The 13528-nt window shown below is 50.7% G+C and overlaps 1 protein-coding gene across 6 annotated transcripts in view; it reads left to right on the top strand.

The window, feature by feature from the left end:
- LOC119597772 (tyrosine-protein kinase Abl-like) overlaps positions 1 to 13528 on the top strand; it is a 206230-nt gene that overhangs the window by 90695 nt on the left and 102007 nt on the right. For 4 of the 6 annotated variants that reach the window (XM_037947402.1, XM_037947400.1, XM_037947401.1 and 1 more), the window contains exon 3: positions 11283 to 11675. In XM_037947402.1, coding sequence (XP_037803330.1) covers positions 11283 to 11675 — 393 coding nt within the window. Of the gene's footprint in view, positions 1 to 10274; positions 11094 to 11282; positions 11676 to 13528 lie in introns of those variants that run through there. The other 2 variants (XM_037947403.1, XM_037947404.1) reach the window with 2 other exon arrangements.

Here is a 13528-nt window from a genome sequence, read left to right as displayed (position 1 = left end):
GTGACACTCCTAAAAGGGGCTATTCCTCGAGCTTAGTTGCAGGGTCGGAGTGGAAGCCCCTGTCAAGGATTGTTTAGGGGGGGGGGGTTGAGTGCGTGTATCAGCTGTTTTCTATTTTCTGAGTGTGTGTATCGAGTGTGTGTGTTTGATTGTGTAGTGTTGATTTTGCCTTGTCTATCGGAGGTAGGAAGTGGGCGAAGAGAAGGGTGAAGAGGAGAGGAAAGGAAGAGGGCAAAGAATGGGAACGGATAGGTGGGATGTAGGTAAAGGGAAGGGCGGAAGGACGAAGGGTGTAGAAGAGGGGTGAAGGGAGGGCAAGAGGACGGAAGAATAAGTGCCTTTAGGGCGCTTCCTGTGCGGTGCCACTTGGGAAGATCTGTTCGTGGAGGGTAATGCCAAAACGCACGCATACACGCACACATACACATAAAAACACGCACGCACACAAGCACACGCATACGCATACGCATACACACTAGCGCGCACACATGCACGCACACATGCACGCACACATGCACGCACACATGCACGCACACATGCACGCACACACACACACACACACACACACACACACACACACACACACACACACACACACACACACACACACACACACACACACACACACACACACACACACACGCACGCACACACACACACACACACACACACACACACGACCACACACACCACACACACACACACACACACACACCACCACACACCACACACACACACACCACAAACACACACACACACACACAAGCACCGTGTGGTTGTCTTTGCCTAATCCCTCTGTAGTGTTTCCCCATTAGGGGGAACATCTTACCCATTACGTCTAATCAACGAGTGATTGGGGGGTTGGGGATTGGGGGGAAGGAGGGAAGGGAGGGAGGGGGGAGGCTAGAGGAGAAGGGGAGAGAGAGAGAGAGAGAGAGAGAGAGAGAGAGAGAGAGAGAGAGAGAGAGAGAGAGAGAGAGAGAGAGAGAGAGAGAGAGAGAGAGATTGGAGGAGATGGAGGGTAGGGTAAGAGGGGATAGAGGAGGGAGGAAGGGAGGGAGAGAAGGTGGGAGGGAAACGGCAGTTAGGGAGGAAGGAGAAGAGAAGACGAGAGGGACAAGAGAAGAAAATAGAGTAATGAAAGGAAAGCATTGTTTTGTAGGCCTGTATAGTAAAAAGGAAATGAGTGAAATGAGAGAGAGAGAAATTATGAGGTTGGAATAAGAACTAAAGAATACAAGAGCAAATACAAAAGCTGTGTCGGAGAGGATGGGGCAGAGGAGGGAGGGGGGGTGAGGGGCGGTGGCCGGCGGTGGCACTCCCACCGGATGGCACTCTCAGGCTCCGTCGGGGTCGCCTGCAGAGCCCCTCCCCCTCCCCCTCCCCATGAATAGGGAGAGAGGAGGAGGGGTGGGCACTCGATTTGAGGGAGAGAGGGAGGGAGGGAGGGAGGGAGGGAGGGAGGGAGGGAGGAAGGGAGGGAGGGACGGAGGGAAGGAAGGAAGGAAGGAAGGAAGGAAGGAAGGAAGGAAGGAAGGAAGGAAGGAAGGAAGGAAGGAAGGAAGGAAGGAAGGAAGGGAGGGAGGTAGGTAGGTCCGAGGGCGGTTTTTTATTTTATTTTATTTGTTTATTTATTCATTCATTCATTCATTCACTTTCTCAATATTTGTTTATTTGTTAATTTTGTGGACTCCGTGCAGGTGTAAAGAATATTTGTGTGTGGATTCTATTTTTAGTGTGTTTTCATGTATGTAAATGTAAAGTGTATTCTGATAATTTATTTGTTTACGTGTTTTAGGTGGGAGACTTTCGTGCTATTTATTGATATATTTACATATTTTACATGTTAATGTTATTTGGGTCGGGGCGCTCGGCGAAGTGCCGATATGACGCGATGGTATTACAAGGCAAAGATGAGATATTAACGTTTGGAGAAGAGAGAGAGAGAGAGAGAGAGAGAGAGAGAGAGAGAGAGAGAGAGAGAGAGAGAGAGAGAGAGAGAGAGAGAGAGAGAGAGAGAGAGAGAGAGAGAGAGAGGTGTGTGTGTGTGTGTGTGTGTGTGTGTGTGTGTGTGTGTGTGTGTGTGTGTGTGTGTGTGTGTGTGTGTGTGTGTGTGTGTGTGTGTGTGTGTGATCGGTTCGAAGGGTTCCTGCTTCCGTCGGTGTCCCGTCGCATTAATGAGGCGTGAGGCACATTTGCATATCGCATAAGTTAGTTAGTCTGCTTGTGTTTTTGTTTGTGTGTACTGTTGTTGCTGTTGTTGTTGGTGGTGTTTGTTTGGGTTTGTGTGTTCTGTTGTTTCGTTGCATTGTACTTGTTTTAGTGACGACAGTGATGACTCCTGAAAATGCACGGATGTGTGTGACTATGTTATATGTATGTGTGTCTGTTTACGTGTGCGTATGTATATGCACCCCTGTGTGAATGTGTTAATGGACACGAGTGTCTGAATGTAAGCTCGAGGGTGAGGAGAGAGGGGAGAGGAGAAAGGGGTGAGGAAAGAGGGGAGAGGGTGAGGAGAGAGGGAAGAGGGTGAGGGGAGAGGAGAGAGGGGGTGAGGGGAGAGGAGAGAGGGAAGAGGATGAGGGGAGAGGAGAGAGGGAAGAGGATGAGGGGAGAGGAGAGAGGGAAGAGGATGAGGGGAGAGGAGAGAGGGAAGAGGATGAGGGGAGAGGAGAGAGGGAAGAGGATGAGGGGAGAGGAGAGAGGGAAGAGGATGAGGGGAGAGGAGAGAGGGAAGAGGGTGAGGGGAGAGGAGAGAGGGAAGAGGATGAGGGGAGAAGAGAGAGGGGAGAGGAAAGAGGGGTAGGGGCTAGGGGCATGTAGATGGGGAGCAGGAGGGTAAATCAGGAAGTGGATAGTGAGGGTGAGAGCGAAACGAGGTAAAGGGGGGGGAGGGGAATGCGGGCGAAAGTGTGAGTAAGTGGGTGGGTGAGTTGGGCGTGCGAGGGAGTTGGATAGGGGAAGAAAAAGCTAGTTGGTGAGAGAGTTAATGAGTGATGAGTGAGCTAATGGATGGCCGAATGAGGGGAATGAGTCAGCATGTGGGCTAATGGGTGAGCGAGCGAGTGAGTGAGCCGGGCTGGGCCGAGCGGTCGAGTAAGTGCTTGATTAAATGAATGAATCAGTTTGTGAGTAAGCGAAAGGAGTGAGGGTGAGGGTCGAAGGGGAGGGGATAGGGGAGGCTGGAAGGTGAGGGGTAGGGGAGGGTCGAAGGGGAGGGATAGGGGAGGGTGGAAGGGGTAGGGGGTGGAAGGGAAGGAGTTAGGGGAGGGTGGAAGGGGGGGTAGGGGAAGGATATTGGCACTGGTGGTGTTGTGGTATGATGCGGGTGGGGGGTGGGTAAGGGGGGAGAGGGGGAGGGATGTCGATGTGAAGGAATGCATGGAGATGGTGACTGACATAGGGTGTATGCATAGAGAGTAGGAAATCGTGTGATAGATAGATAGATAGATAGATAGATAGATAGAAGGATGAGAATAACAGATTGATCCATTTCCATACTTTTTTTTGCTAGGAATTCCTTACACGTGTACACAGATATCTCATGAAGCAAACAAACAAGAGAACAGAAACAATCAAAACAAAGGGAATGATAAAGAAGGAATACGAGAAAAAAAAACAAGCAAACAAGAAAAAACAACATGCAAACAAACAAACAAAACCTAAGCAACAAAAAATCAGGAAGTGAAAGGAAGGAAAGCCGACGGAAGGAAGGAAGAGAGGAACTGAGGAAGGACGGCCGGAAGAGGGGCGAAGAGGCCAAAGGAAGGGAGAGGAAGCAGTAAAGTGAATGATGATGAAGCGACGGAGGCTCAGGTGAAACAGGCGGGGGGGGGGGGGGGGCTCATCCTCCCGGGCAGGTGGTTGTTTTGTTGTTGATTTTGTTTTTGTTTTTGTTGTTTTGTTGTTGATCTTTTTGGTTTTGTTGTTTTTTTGATTATATTATTGTTGATTTTTTTGTTCTTCGTGTTGGTTTTCTTAGGTTCGGGGGATTGCGATTTTTTTTTTCTTTTCGCATAGGCCTATTTTCTTTCTTCTTCATTCTTTTCTTTTCTTTTCGCATAGGCCTATTTTCTTTCTTCTTCATTCTTTTCTTTTCTTTTCGTTTCTTCTTTCTTCTCTTCTTCCTTTCCTCCTTCCTCCTATCTTCCCTCCCTCCCTCCTAACCCTCTAACCCTCTCTCCCTCCCTCCTTCCTGCTTACTCTCCCTCCCTCCCTTTCTCCTTCCACCCCCCTTTCTCTCTCTCTCTCTCTCTCTCTCTCTCTCTCTCTCTCTCTCTCTCTCTCTCTCTCCTCTCTCTCTCCCTCCCTCCCTCTCCTCTCCCCTCCCTCCCTCCCTCCCTCCCCTCCTCTCCTTCTCCTTCTGCTTCTCCTTCCCCCTCTCCCCTCCCTCCCCTTCCCCCTTCCCCTTCCCCCTTCCCCTTCCCCCTTCCCCTTCCCCTTCCATAAGAATGACGTGACTCAAGTGTAAGACAAGAAAAAAGAGGAGAGGGACAGAGAGACACGTGTTTCGCGGCAGTTTTTCAAAGATCGTTTTCCTCGTTTTCTGTGAATTCAGAAAAAGAAAGGGTTGAGGGCCTGGGAGGGGGGACCCAAGAAGATGTTTTTTTTGTTTGATTGTTTGTTTGGTTGCTTGTTTGTTTGTCTTTTATATGTTTATTTTGTTATAGTGTCTGATTGTGCCTTCCAAGGGGATGCGGATGAGTTTTTTTTATTGTTTTGTTTATGCATTAAGTTGTTTACTTGTTTATCCATCCATCTATCTGTCTATCTATTTATCTATCTTTCTTGTTACAATGGTTGTTTGTGCGGCCCAAGAGGAAGTTTTTTTTTTTTTTTTTCATTGTTGGTTAGATAATAATATATGTTTGTTTATTTGTGTGTGTGTGTGTGTGTGTGTGGGTGTGTATGTGTGTGTGAGTGTGTGGTGTAGTGTATGTGTGTGTGTGTGGTGTGTAGTGTTAGGTATGTGTGTGTGTGTGTGGTGTGTGTGTTGTGTTGTTGTGTGTGTGTGTGTGTGTGTGTGTTGTGTGTGTGTGTTGTGTGTGTGTGTGTGTGTGTGTGTGTGTGTGTGTGTGTGATTTACGGTGGACGGATCAGTGTGTTGTTTTCTTCTATATTTCTGTCTCTTGTTTTGTTTGGTACCTAAAGCTTTTGGTATGATTGTGGCATATAATTATTATTGCAGTGATTGCGATTTTCATCATCATTTTCATCATCATTGCCATTAGTATCATCACCTTCATCACCAGAACTACAGCCATAATCATCAATAGTAATCGTCATCATCATCATCGTCATCATCATCATCACCATCATCATCATCATCATCACCATCACATCATCATCGCATCATCATCACATCATCATCGATCCAGTCATCATCATCATCATCAGTCATCAACACTAAGTATCTATCGTATCGTTAAAGTACTAAAGACAAACGGGAATTCAGCGAATGCAATCGTAGTCTGTTTCAACGATAAGACAACGGAGATAGACAATCGATACAAACATAGGGATAAACACAGGCGAGGATGGGGGGGGCGAGGTGATCAGGTGATCAGTCAGACAATTAACGAAGTGAAGAGCAGAGACAAGACAGTAGAGGGACGAATGAGACAATAAGCATCAGACAAAGAAAGATGAGACAAATCAGCCAACAGCCTAGAAGAACATAGACGCAAACGAAATAAGAAAGATACTCGAGATAACAAAGATATCATGAGATGACGCAATAGAAAAAGAGGAGAAGGAGAAGAAACGATAGGAATGCGATGGAGGAAAGAGAAAGAGATAAGGAAAGACGAAAAGAAGGGTAGAGAGACGAGGAGGGGGGGGGGAGGTGAGGAGGGATAGAGAGGAAGAGGAAAGAGAGAGAGAGAGAGAGAGAGAGAGAGAGAGAGAGAGAGAGAGAGAGAGAGAGAGAGAAGAGAGAGAGAGAGAGGGGGGGGGGAGAATAGATATATGAAAGAAAGAAAGAAAAATGAAGGAAAAGAAAATGAAGAAGAGAGGGAGGGAGAAATGAGAAAAGAAAAGACAGGAGCGCAGATAGATATCACACACACACACACACACACACACACACACACACACACACACACACACACACACACACACACACACACACACCTCACACCTCACACCTCACTCACCACTCACCCTCACCCTCACCCTCACCCTTAAACTTACGCTCACCCTTACGCTCACCCTCACCGTTTCGCTCACCCTCACCCATGCGCTCATACATGCATATGTAACGATGCAAAGAAAGAATAAAAAGGAGTAAATAAAAGAGATAATTAAAAGCCGAAAATCCCCCCCCCCGCGACTTCCACGAGCGGCGCGAGAGGCGAGCTGTTCGAGAGACCTGCAACTGTTGCATAATTGAAACCCGAGCAGTGTGTGGGGGGAGGAGTGTGGGGGAGGGAGGAGGTAGAGGAGAGGTAGAGGAACGTGTGGGGGAGGGGGAGGCGTAGAGGAGTGTGTGGGGGTGGGGGGAGGAGTGGAGGATCATGTGGGGGAGGGAAGAGTGTGTGTGTGTGGAGGGGGGGGGACGTCATCTATACGGCTATGCGCTCACTTGCACTCTTCCCTTTTCTCTTCCCCACACTCTTTCAACTTTCTCCCGTTTTCCCCTCCTTCTTCTTACTTTCTCCTTATCCCTTGCCTCGTCCTCTCCTCCCACCCTGCCGTTCTGTCTTTTCACCTCCCCTTTCCATCCTCCTTTTCCTTCTCTCTCCCTTTCCCTTTCTCAGCTTTCTTTTTTTCTATTTTTTCTTTCTTCATCCTTCTTCCATCTTCTGTTGTTTTTTCTTCTCCTATTTCATTTTGTCTCCAATTCGTTACTCCCTGTTTACCCAGATCTTGTTCACATCTCCCCCGCCTAGGGTCATCTCTCGCACTGTCACGTTCACGCAGGTACATGTCACTCACGCTCACTTCATTCGGCGTTCTCTCGGCCTTGGGCGCACGTTCACGCTCGTTCTCACGTACAGGTGCCTGTCAGGTGTCACGTTCGCCAGGGCTTACGTTCCTTTTTTATCGGGGGGGGGGGGGGGGGGCGTAGGCACGTTTAGGCGGATGACGTTGCGTTCGTATTTTGCCAGGTCTTCACGTTCTTGGTGATGTTGAGGTTTACGTTCATATTCACTCTCTTATTCGTCTGCGAGCTTGCCTCACGTTCACTTATAATGAATTTACACTCATAATACCTCTGGAGATTGCTTGTTAGCTAAATCTTGACGTTCACGTTCATGTTCGTGTTCACGCTTTCGTCCGTTCTCTTGTTTCCCCTCATATTCACTCACGTTCATTTTCTTTCTCCCTCACGTTAACGCTTAGGATTACTTCTCACGTTCACCTTGTCGTTCACTCTCTCGTTTACCCTGTCGTGCCTTACCGCACGTTCGCCGTCGCCCGCTCGCACGCGGCGGCAGCGCCCTTGAGGTCGTTCAATAAATCGGCGCGGGGAACTCGGGCCGTTTGAGAACGAGATTAGCGAGGTTATCAGACGTGGTGTGGCAATGATCGGGGGGAAGGGGAGGGGGGGAGGGTAGAAAAGGGGGAAGGGTGAGGGAGAAAGAGAAAGAAAGAGAGAGAGAAATGGGGAGAGGCGAGGAGCTGACGAAGGACAGGAATAGCAAGCCGGAGACAAAGAGATTCGAAGGTAAAATGGTAAAGAGGGAGAGGGAAAAGAAGTGGGATTTTTTTTTTTTTTTTTTTTTGCGTCTAACTTCTTATAACTAACTTTTTTATTTGCATTTTTTCCTTTCTTTTTCCCTTTTCTTGTAAATAGATTGGTTATTAATAGCCTTCGAGAATATGTCTGTGGTGGTTGTGTGGGAGAAGAAGGGAGGTTGTGGGAGGGAGAAAGGGAGGCTGGGAGGGAGAGGAAGAAGGGACATTGAGGGAGGAATGAAGAGAAAGGAGATTGAGGGAGGGAGAAGGGAGTATAAGGGAAGGAGATGGCAGTTTAGAGAGAGATGGGGGGGAGAGAGAGGAGAGAGATGAGAGAGAGAGAGAGAGAGAGCGAGAGAGAGAGAGAGAAAGAGAGAGAGAGAGAGAGAGAGAGAGAGAGAGAGAGAGAAGGGATGGAGAGGGAGATTGCTGTATGAGAGAGAGAAAGAAAAAGAAAGAAGAGAGAGAGAATGAGAGAGGGCGAGGAGATGGGACGAAGGAAGGAGGGATAGGAGAGCGGAGGGGAAAGAAGAGAGGCGAAGGTAAGAGAGGAAGAGGGAGAGGGGAGAGAGAGAGGGGGAGAGGAGGGAGGGATGAGTAGAAGAGACTAAATGTTATGAGAGAATGAGAATAGAGAGTAATATAAAGCTGAGAATATGACGGAGAGAGATGTGGAGAGAAAAATGAGAGGAGAGGTGAATGGAGAGAGAGAAGAGAGAGAAGAGCTGGGAGAGAGAGAGGAAGAAGGGAATTGAAGAGAGAGGAATGAGAGAGAGGAGATTGAGAGGAGAGAGAGAGAGAGAGGGAGAGAATGAGGAGGAGGAGATGAGAGTTGAGAGAGAGAGAGGAGAGAGAGAGAGGAGAGAGAGGAGAGATGAGAGAGAGCGAGAGAAAATGGGGGAGTGTGAATAGATGATTGGGTGTGTGGGTGGGAAGGAGGGAGGGGGGTGGATAAGAGTGTGGAGAAAAGGCAGAAAGGGGGAAAGGGAGAGGTAATGAGGGCGGGTTAATGGACGGCCTGTCTGCCTGTCTATCTGTCTGTGTGTTTCCTCTGTCATGAGGGAAGCAGCTAAGCACGTGGCGCAGAAGCGAAGGAGACAAGCAAAACAAACAAACAAGGCAGAGGGAGAGAGATTCGTGGAGGATAGCAGACAGGGAGGAAGGGTGTGGGGGGGGGGGGGATAGGAGAAGAGAAGGGCATTGGGGGAGAGGAGGGAGGGGGAGGGGAGGTTCGGAACATCTGATAGACATGTGATAGATGCATATAAGGGAACGTCCTCTCGCAGACTATGATGAGAACGGCGTTGCTTTTGTGGCTGGCGTTCATGACGAGACAGACTGCAGGGAACGTGTTTTGTTGTTGTCGTCCGGGTTCAGGTGTGGTTGTTTCTTTTTGTTTGATTGTTCGTTTGTTTGAAGTTTGCGTGGTTATTGGGTTATTTATTTATTTATTTCATTTATTTATTTTTATTTAGTTATGTATTATTTATTTATTTATTTATTTACTTGGCATATTTAAAGGTATTTGTAAAAGCGGTTGGAGATATAATAGCAAAATTACAGGATGGACGGGATGTCAAAGGGCGATGCATGGAATAATGCAGGGAAAGAAAAATGGTAATAATATAAAAAAAGGATGATGATAATGATAATGATAAAAATGCTATCGATTATGATAATGGTGATATTAATAATGATGATGATATTAATGATGCTAATGATGTCTATAATAATAACAATGGAATAGTGATAAATGTGATGTCAATAACATCCACGATAGGAAAACTAGTAAACAAAAAACAAAACAAAAAACAAAACAAAGCAAAAATTGCAAAGGAATTCGGAAATTGTGCTCATTCCTGAAGATGCGTTGTCCAGTTGCAAGGTAAGAAGGGCGTGGGAATATAGGGGGAGGGAGGGAGAGAGGGAGGGAGGGAGGGAGGGAGGGAGAGGGGGAAGGCGGTAATGTGCAGCGGCGGTAGCGGTAGCGGGGCGGTGGCGGCGCGGTACCGGTGAGTGCGGTCGGACGAGTGCGCTGCGGTGAGTGAATAACGAGTCGTGAGTGAGAGTCGTGGGAGCTTGCCAGGGAGCGAATGAGGGGGGGGGGGGGGAGAGTAGGGTTGAGGGAGGGAGTAGGTGGGAGTAGGGAGGAAGGGGGAAGAGGGAAGAGGGAAGGGTTGAGGGGTGAGAGGGTGGGTAGAGAGAGGGGGAGGGCGGGAGGGGGGGGGGAGTTAGGCGGTGTTGTCATCCTCGAACGTTGAAGTTAGTTGCCTCTCGAGTGCCGCTCCGACACCTTCGTCGTTCCTCTCTCGTTCCGTCTGGAGTTCGTTCTCGCTCACGTCCTCGGGATTGCAGCGGTGCTCCTGCTCTTGTGTCGTGTTGCACGGTCTCGTGGAGCTCGTCTGGGTGCCACGTGGTGAGAGAGACACAGAAACAGCGATAGAGGCAGGCAGGCAGGCAGGCGGGCAGACAGACAAACAGAGACAGACAAACAGAGACAGACAAACAGAGACAGACAAACAGAGACAGACAGACAGATAGACAGACAAACAGAGACAGACAGACAGAGACAGACAGACAGAGACAGACAGACAGACAGACCGAGACAGCGAGAGCGAGAGAGCGCAACCCGCACTCGACGCAGCTGGCATAAGGAACTCCACTTGGCCCAGCTGTCTGAGGGAGTGACAGCCACCGCCGCCAATAAGCCGAGGCTCCACCACTGTATGTCACGCGCTCGTAGGGGGAGGAACGCAGTGTCGCCGCGAGAGGGGGAGGAAAGCCCGGCCGTTTCCCCAGCTTTTCCGGGTCATGTTGCGTCGCCGAGGGGAGTGGAGAGTCGTCCTCGAGTGCAGGAGGGAGAGCTAGAGTGTTGTCCGGCGTCGAGGAGGACGTGTTGTGATCTGAGTGTTGTCGTGTGAAGTGCTGTGGAAGTGAGGTGTTCTTTATCAGTGAGTTTTATGCTGTTATCCGGCCTGTGATCGACGCCTGGCCGGCCGGCAGGTGATAGCGAGAAACGCCATCAGTGATACGTCTTGTGCAGCTTGAGTCGCGCCCGTGGTTGTCGTGTCGTGGCTGGCAGAGGGCGGAGCGAGCAGTGCGCGGGCGTGTGTGTGTGTGTTAGGCATAGCAAGTCACCCACAGCGGAAACGAGTGATCAGGGCCCGTGATGGGCGGCCGCGCTAGCCATGTGTAGCGGGGAGGCGAGGCTATCACGCCAGAGATGCGGGCGGCTCTGAGGATGGGTGTGGATGTGGATTTGGGGGTTGGCCGCGTGTAACGGAGTGGCGGTGTGGGCGAGCCATGCCCACGGTCGCGGACGCTGTGACACGCGTCCTCTGCAAGTGCACGGTTCATTTTCATCCAGTATGACATGGGCGCCTGTGTGGGCACCCGCAGCAAGCAGGCAGGTGGGTCGCGAGCGCCGCCAGGCCTCGTCGTTCGTGCGCTGCGCCGCCAGTGCCTGTAGAGTAAGAGTAGTTTGCCCTCGCGGGTCTCGAGTGCCTTTAGACCTAGTGCTTTTAAACTAAGTGCTCACGTAATCCTTGTTTCGTAGCTTTGTGGAGTACTAAACTTAACACGCTCTCTCTCTCTTGCAGAGGCTCTCCTAGCGGCGCGGCCGCTGCCGGACCTGCCTGACGTGGTGAGCGGGAGCGGGGGTGGCACCCTAGATCCCATGGGCGGGCCAGGCCCCCCGGAGTCTCAACACGTGGGCGCCACCTTTGTCAGCACTATCCAGTCCGCGCTCCCCGCCCATGTCGCGCAAACCCCGCTGCCCGTCTCCGTCTCCGCCGCCGCCGCCGCCGTCGCCGCCGCCGCCCAGGTCACCTCCGCGACGCCACTTGGTGACGTGAACACCACCAACGCCGCGGCGACCAAGTGGCACTCGCGCGAGAACCTGCTGGCGCCCGAGGAGGAGGGCGACCCGCAGCTGTTCGTGGCGCTCTACGAGTTCCGAGCCCAGGGCGAGAACCAGCTCACTCTCAGGAAGGGTAAGTACCCGGCACGATTCTTCAGAGGGAGCGCTCGGGGCGGGCGGGGGGGGGGCACGCTCTAAGGGAGGGTAAGAGCTATATTGAGGGCGGGCTGAGTCATCGCAGGCTGTAATGCTCTGCTTATTAGAGGCATTCGCGTTTAATCATGGCAAGGGTGGCATCGCAGCGGCGGTAAAGAGGGAATTGAAAGGAGATGCACTGCAGTTGCAGGGAGAAAACAATGGCGGCGCATACGCGGAAGTGGCGTGGTGAGATGGACAGGCGGGAGGAAGGGGAAGGGGAATAGGAGGGGGAAGGGGAAGGGAGAAGGGGAAGGGAGAAGAGGGAAGAGGATGGGAAGGAAAGGGAGAGGGGAAGAGGAAGGGAGAAGTGGGCAGGGGTGATCCCTAAATGGGGAGAGGGAAAGGGGCGAAGGGAGTAAAAGGAAGAAGTGACAACCAGAGGAAACGTTCTCCACGCGGTCGGACGTCGGAAGTCGTGCCATAGTGGCGTCTGGGGGAAGGGGAGTAGGGGGGGAGGGGGAGAGAAGGAGGGACTGCATGGGACAAACTCCCTTTGGTAATTACAAGTCTGTCTGAAATAAGAGGGGAAACAGGGCTGCGCGCGGCGTTGGTCTCGCCATGTGCGCGGGAGGCAGTTATTAGCAAGGGAAACATTATGGGGCGGGATTAGGGGGAGGGGCTTTTTTTTTGAAGGGGGGGAGGGAAGGGGGAGGGAGGGGAGTGTTTTTAGGGGGGTGGGGGCGCTTGTTTTTAAAGGAGGGGGGTTGGAAGTCCTGTTTTTTTTTAAGTGGGTAGGGGAGATTTTATCAGGCGAAAGGAGGTTTGTTTTTTTAAAGGGGGAGGGAATTCCTATTATTTTAAAGGGGTAGGGGATTTTTTCTTTCTTTTTTTAGGGTGTAGGGGTAGGAGTCCTTTTGGAAGATGAGGGAAGTCCATCTTTAATTGAGGGGGGTGGGGGGGGGGCGGTCCTGTCGTTTTAGATGAGGAAGGAGTCCTTTTCGGGGCCCTATTTTGTAGGGGGGGGGAGTCCTTTCTTGAAGGGGTTGTCATGTTTTAAGGGGGGAGGCTCACTTTTTAAAGGGGTGCCCTGTTTTAAGGGGTGGTCTTTTTTAGGGGAAAGGGGAGTCCTGTTTCAGGGGATGGGTCCTTCTTTAAAGGGGAAGGGGAGTCTTGTTTCAGGGGATGGGTCCTCTCTAAGGGTGATGAAGTCCTTTTCATAAATAGGGGAAGGTGGAATCCTTTTTAAGGTGCAGAGGGCCGGGGAGTCCTTTTTAGGGTGAAGTAAGAGTCCCGTTAGAGCAAGGAAAGGAATGAGAGTCTCTTCTTCAAGGGGGTAAGGGGGAGGGTCTCTCCGGAAGGCGCAGGCGACGGCGCGAGACGCTAATAACATGACATGTCCGCCGGACGCAGCTCGTGTCGCGTGCTTTAACCTACATTAAATGATTGTAGAAAGTGTGTCAACTGGCAGGATGGACACGGCCGCGGTAGAGCACGTCGAGTGGGCGTGGGTATGGGCGGGAGGAAAGCGTGGGTGGTGGGCGGCGAGTAGACGGCGCGGGCCTGAGAGGAAGTGGGCGTGGGCTAGAGGAAGACGTGGGCGGAGGTAGAAGAGCGTGGGCGGGAGGAGGAGGTTGAAGCATGGGCGGGTTACTTTGCTGTTAATCTCTTTATTAGCTCAAAGGCTTCTCATAAAACACACAGTAACGTTAGACTGATAAACACTTCATATAGCGGAATTAAATCAGATACATGACATTAACGCAGCGGTACCTACCCTCTGAGATAGCGGCTGTTGTCTCTCTGAGTTGATAAGGCTCGCGATAAAGTTCGTAATAATTGTGACAAAAG

This window comes from Penaeus monodon, chromosome 40 (genome assembly GCF_015228065.2).
Source record: "Penaeus monodon isolate SGIC_2016 chromosome 40, NSTDA_Pmon_1, whole genome shotgun sequence".
Classification (NCBI taxonomy): domain Eukaryota; kingdom Metazoa; phylum Arthropoda; class Malacostraca; order Decapoda; family Penaeidae; genus Penaeus; species Penaeus monodon.
This window is presented reverse-complemented; position numbering and strand designations above follow the sequence as displayed.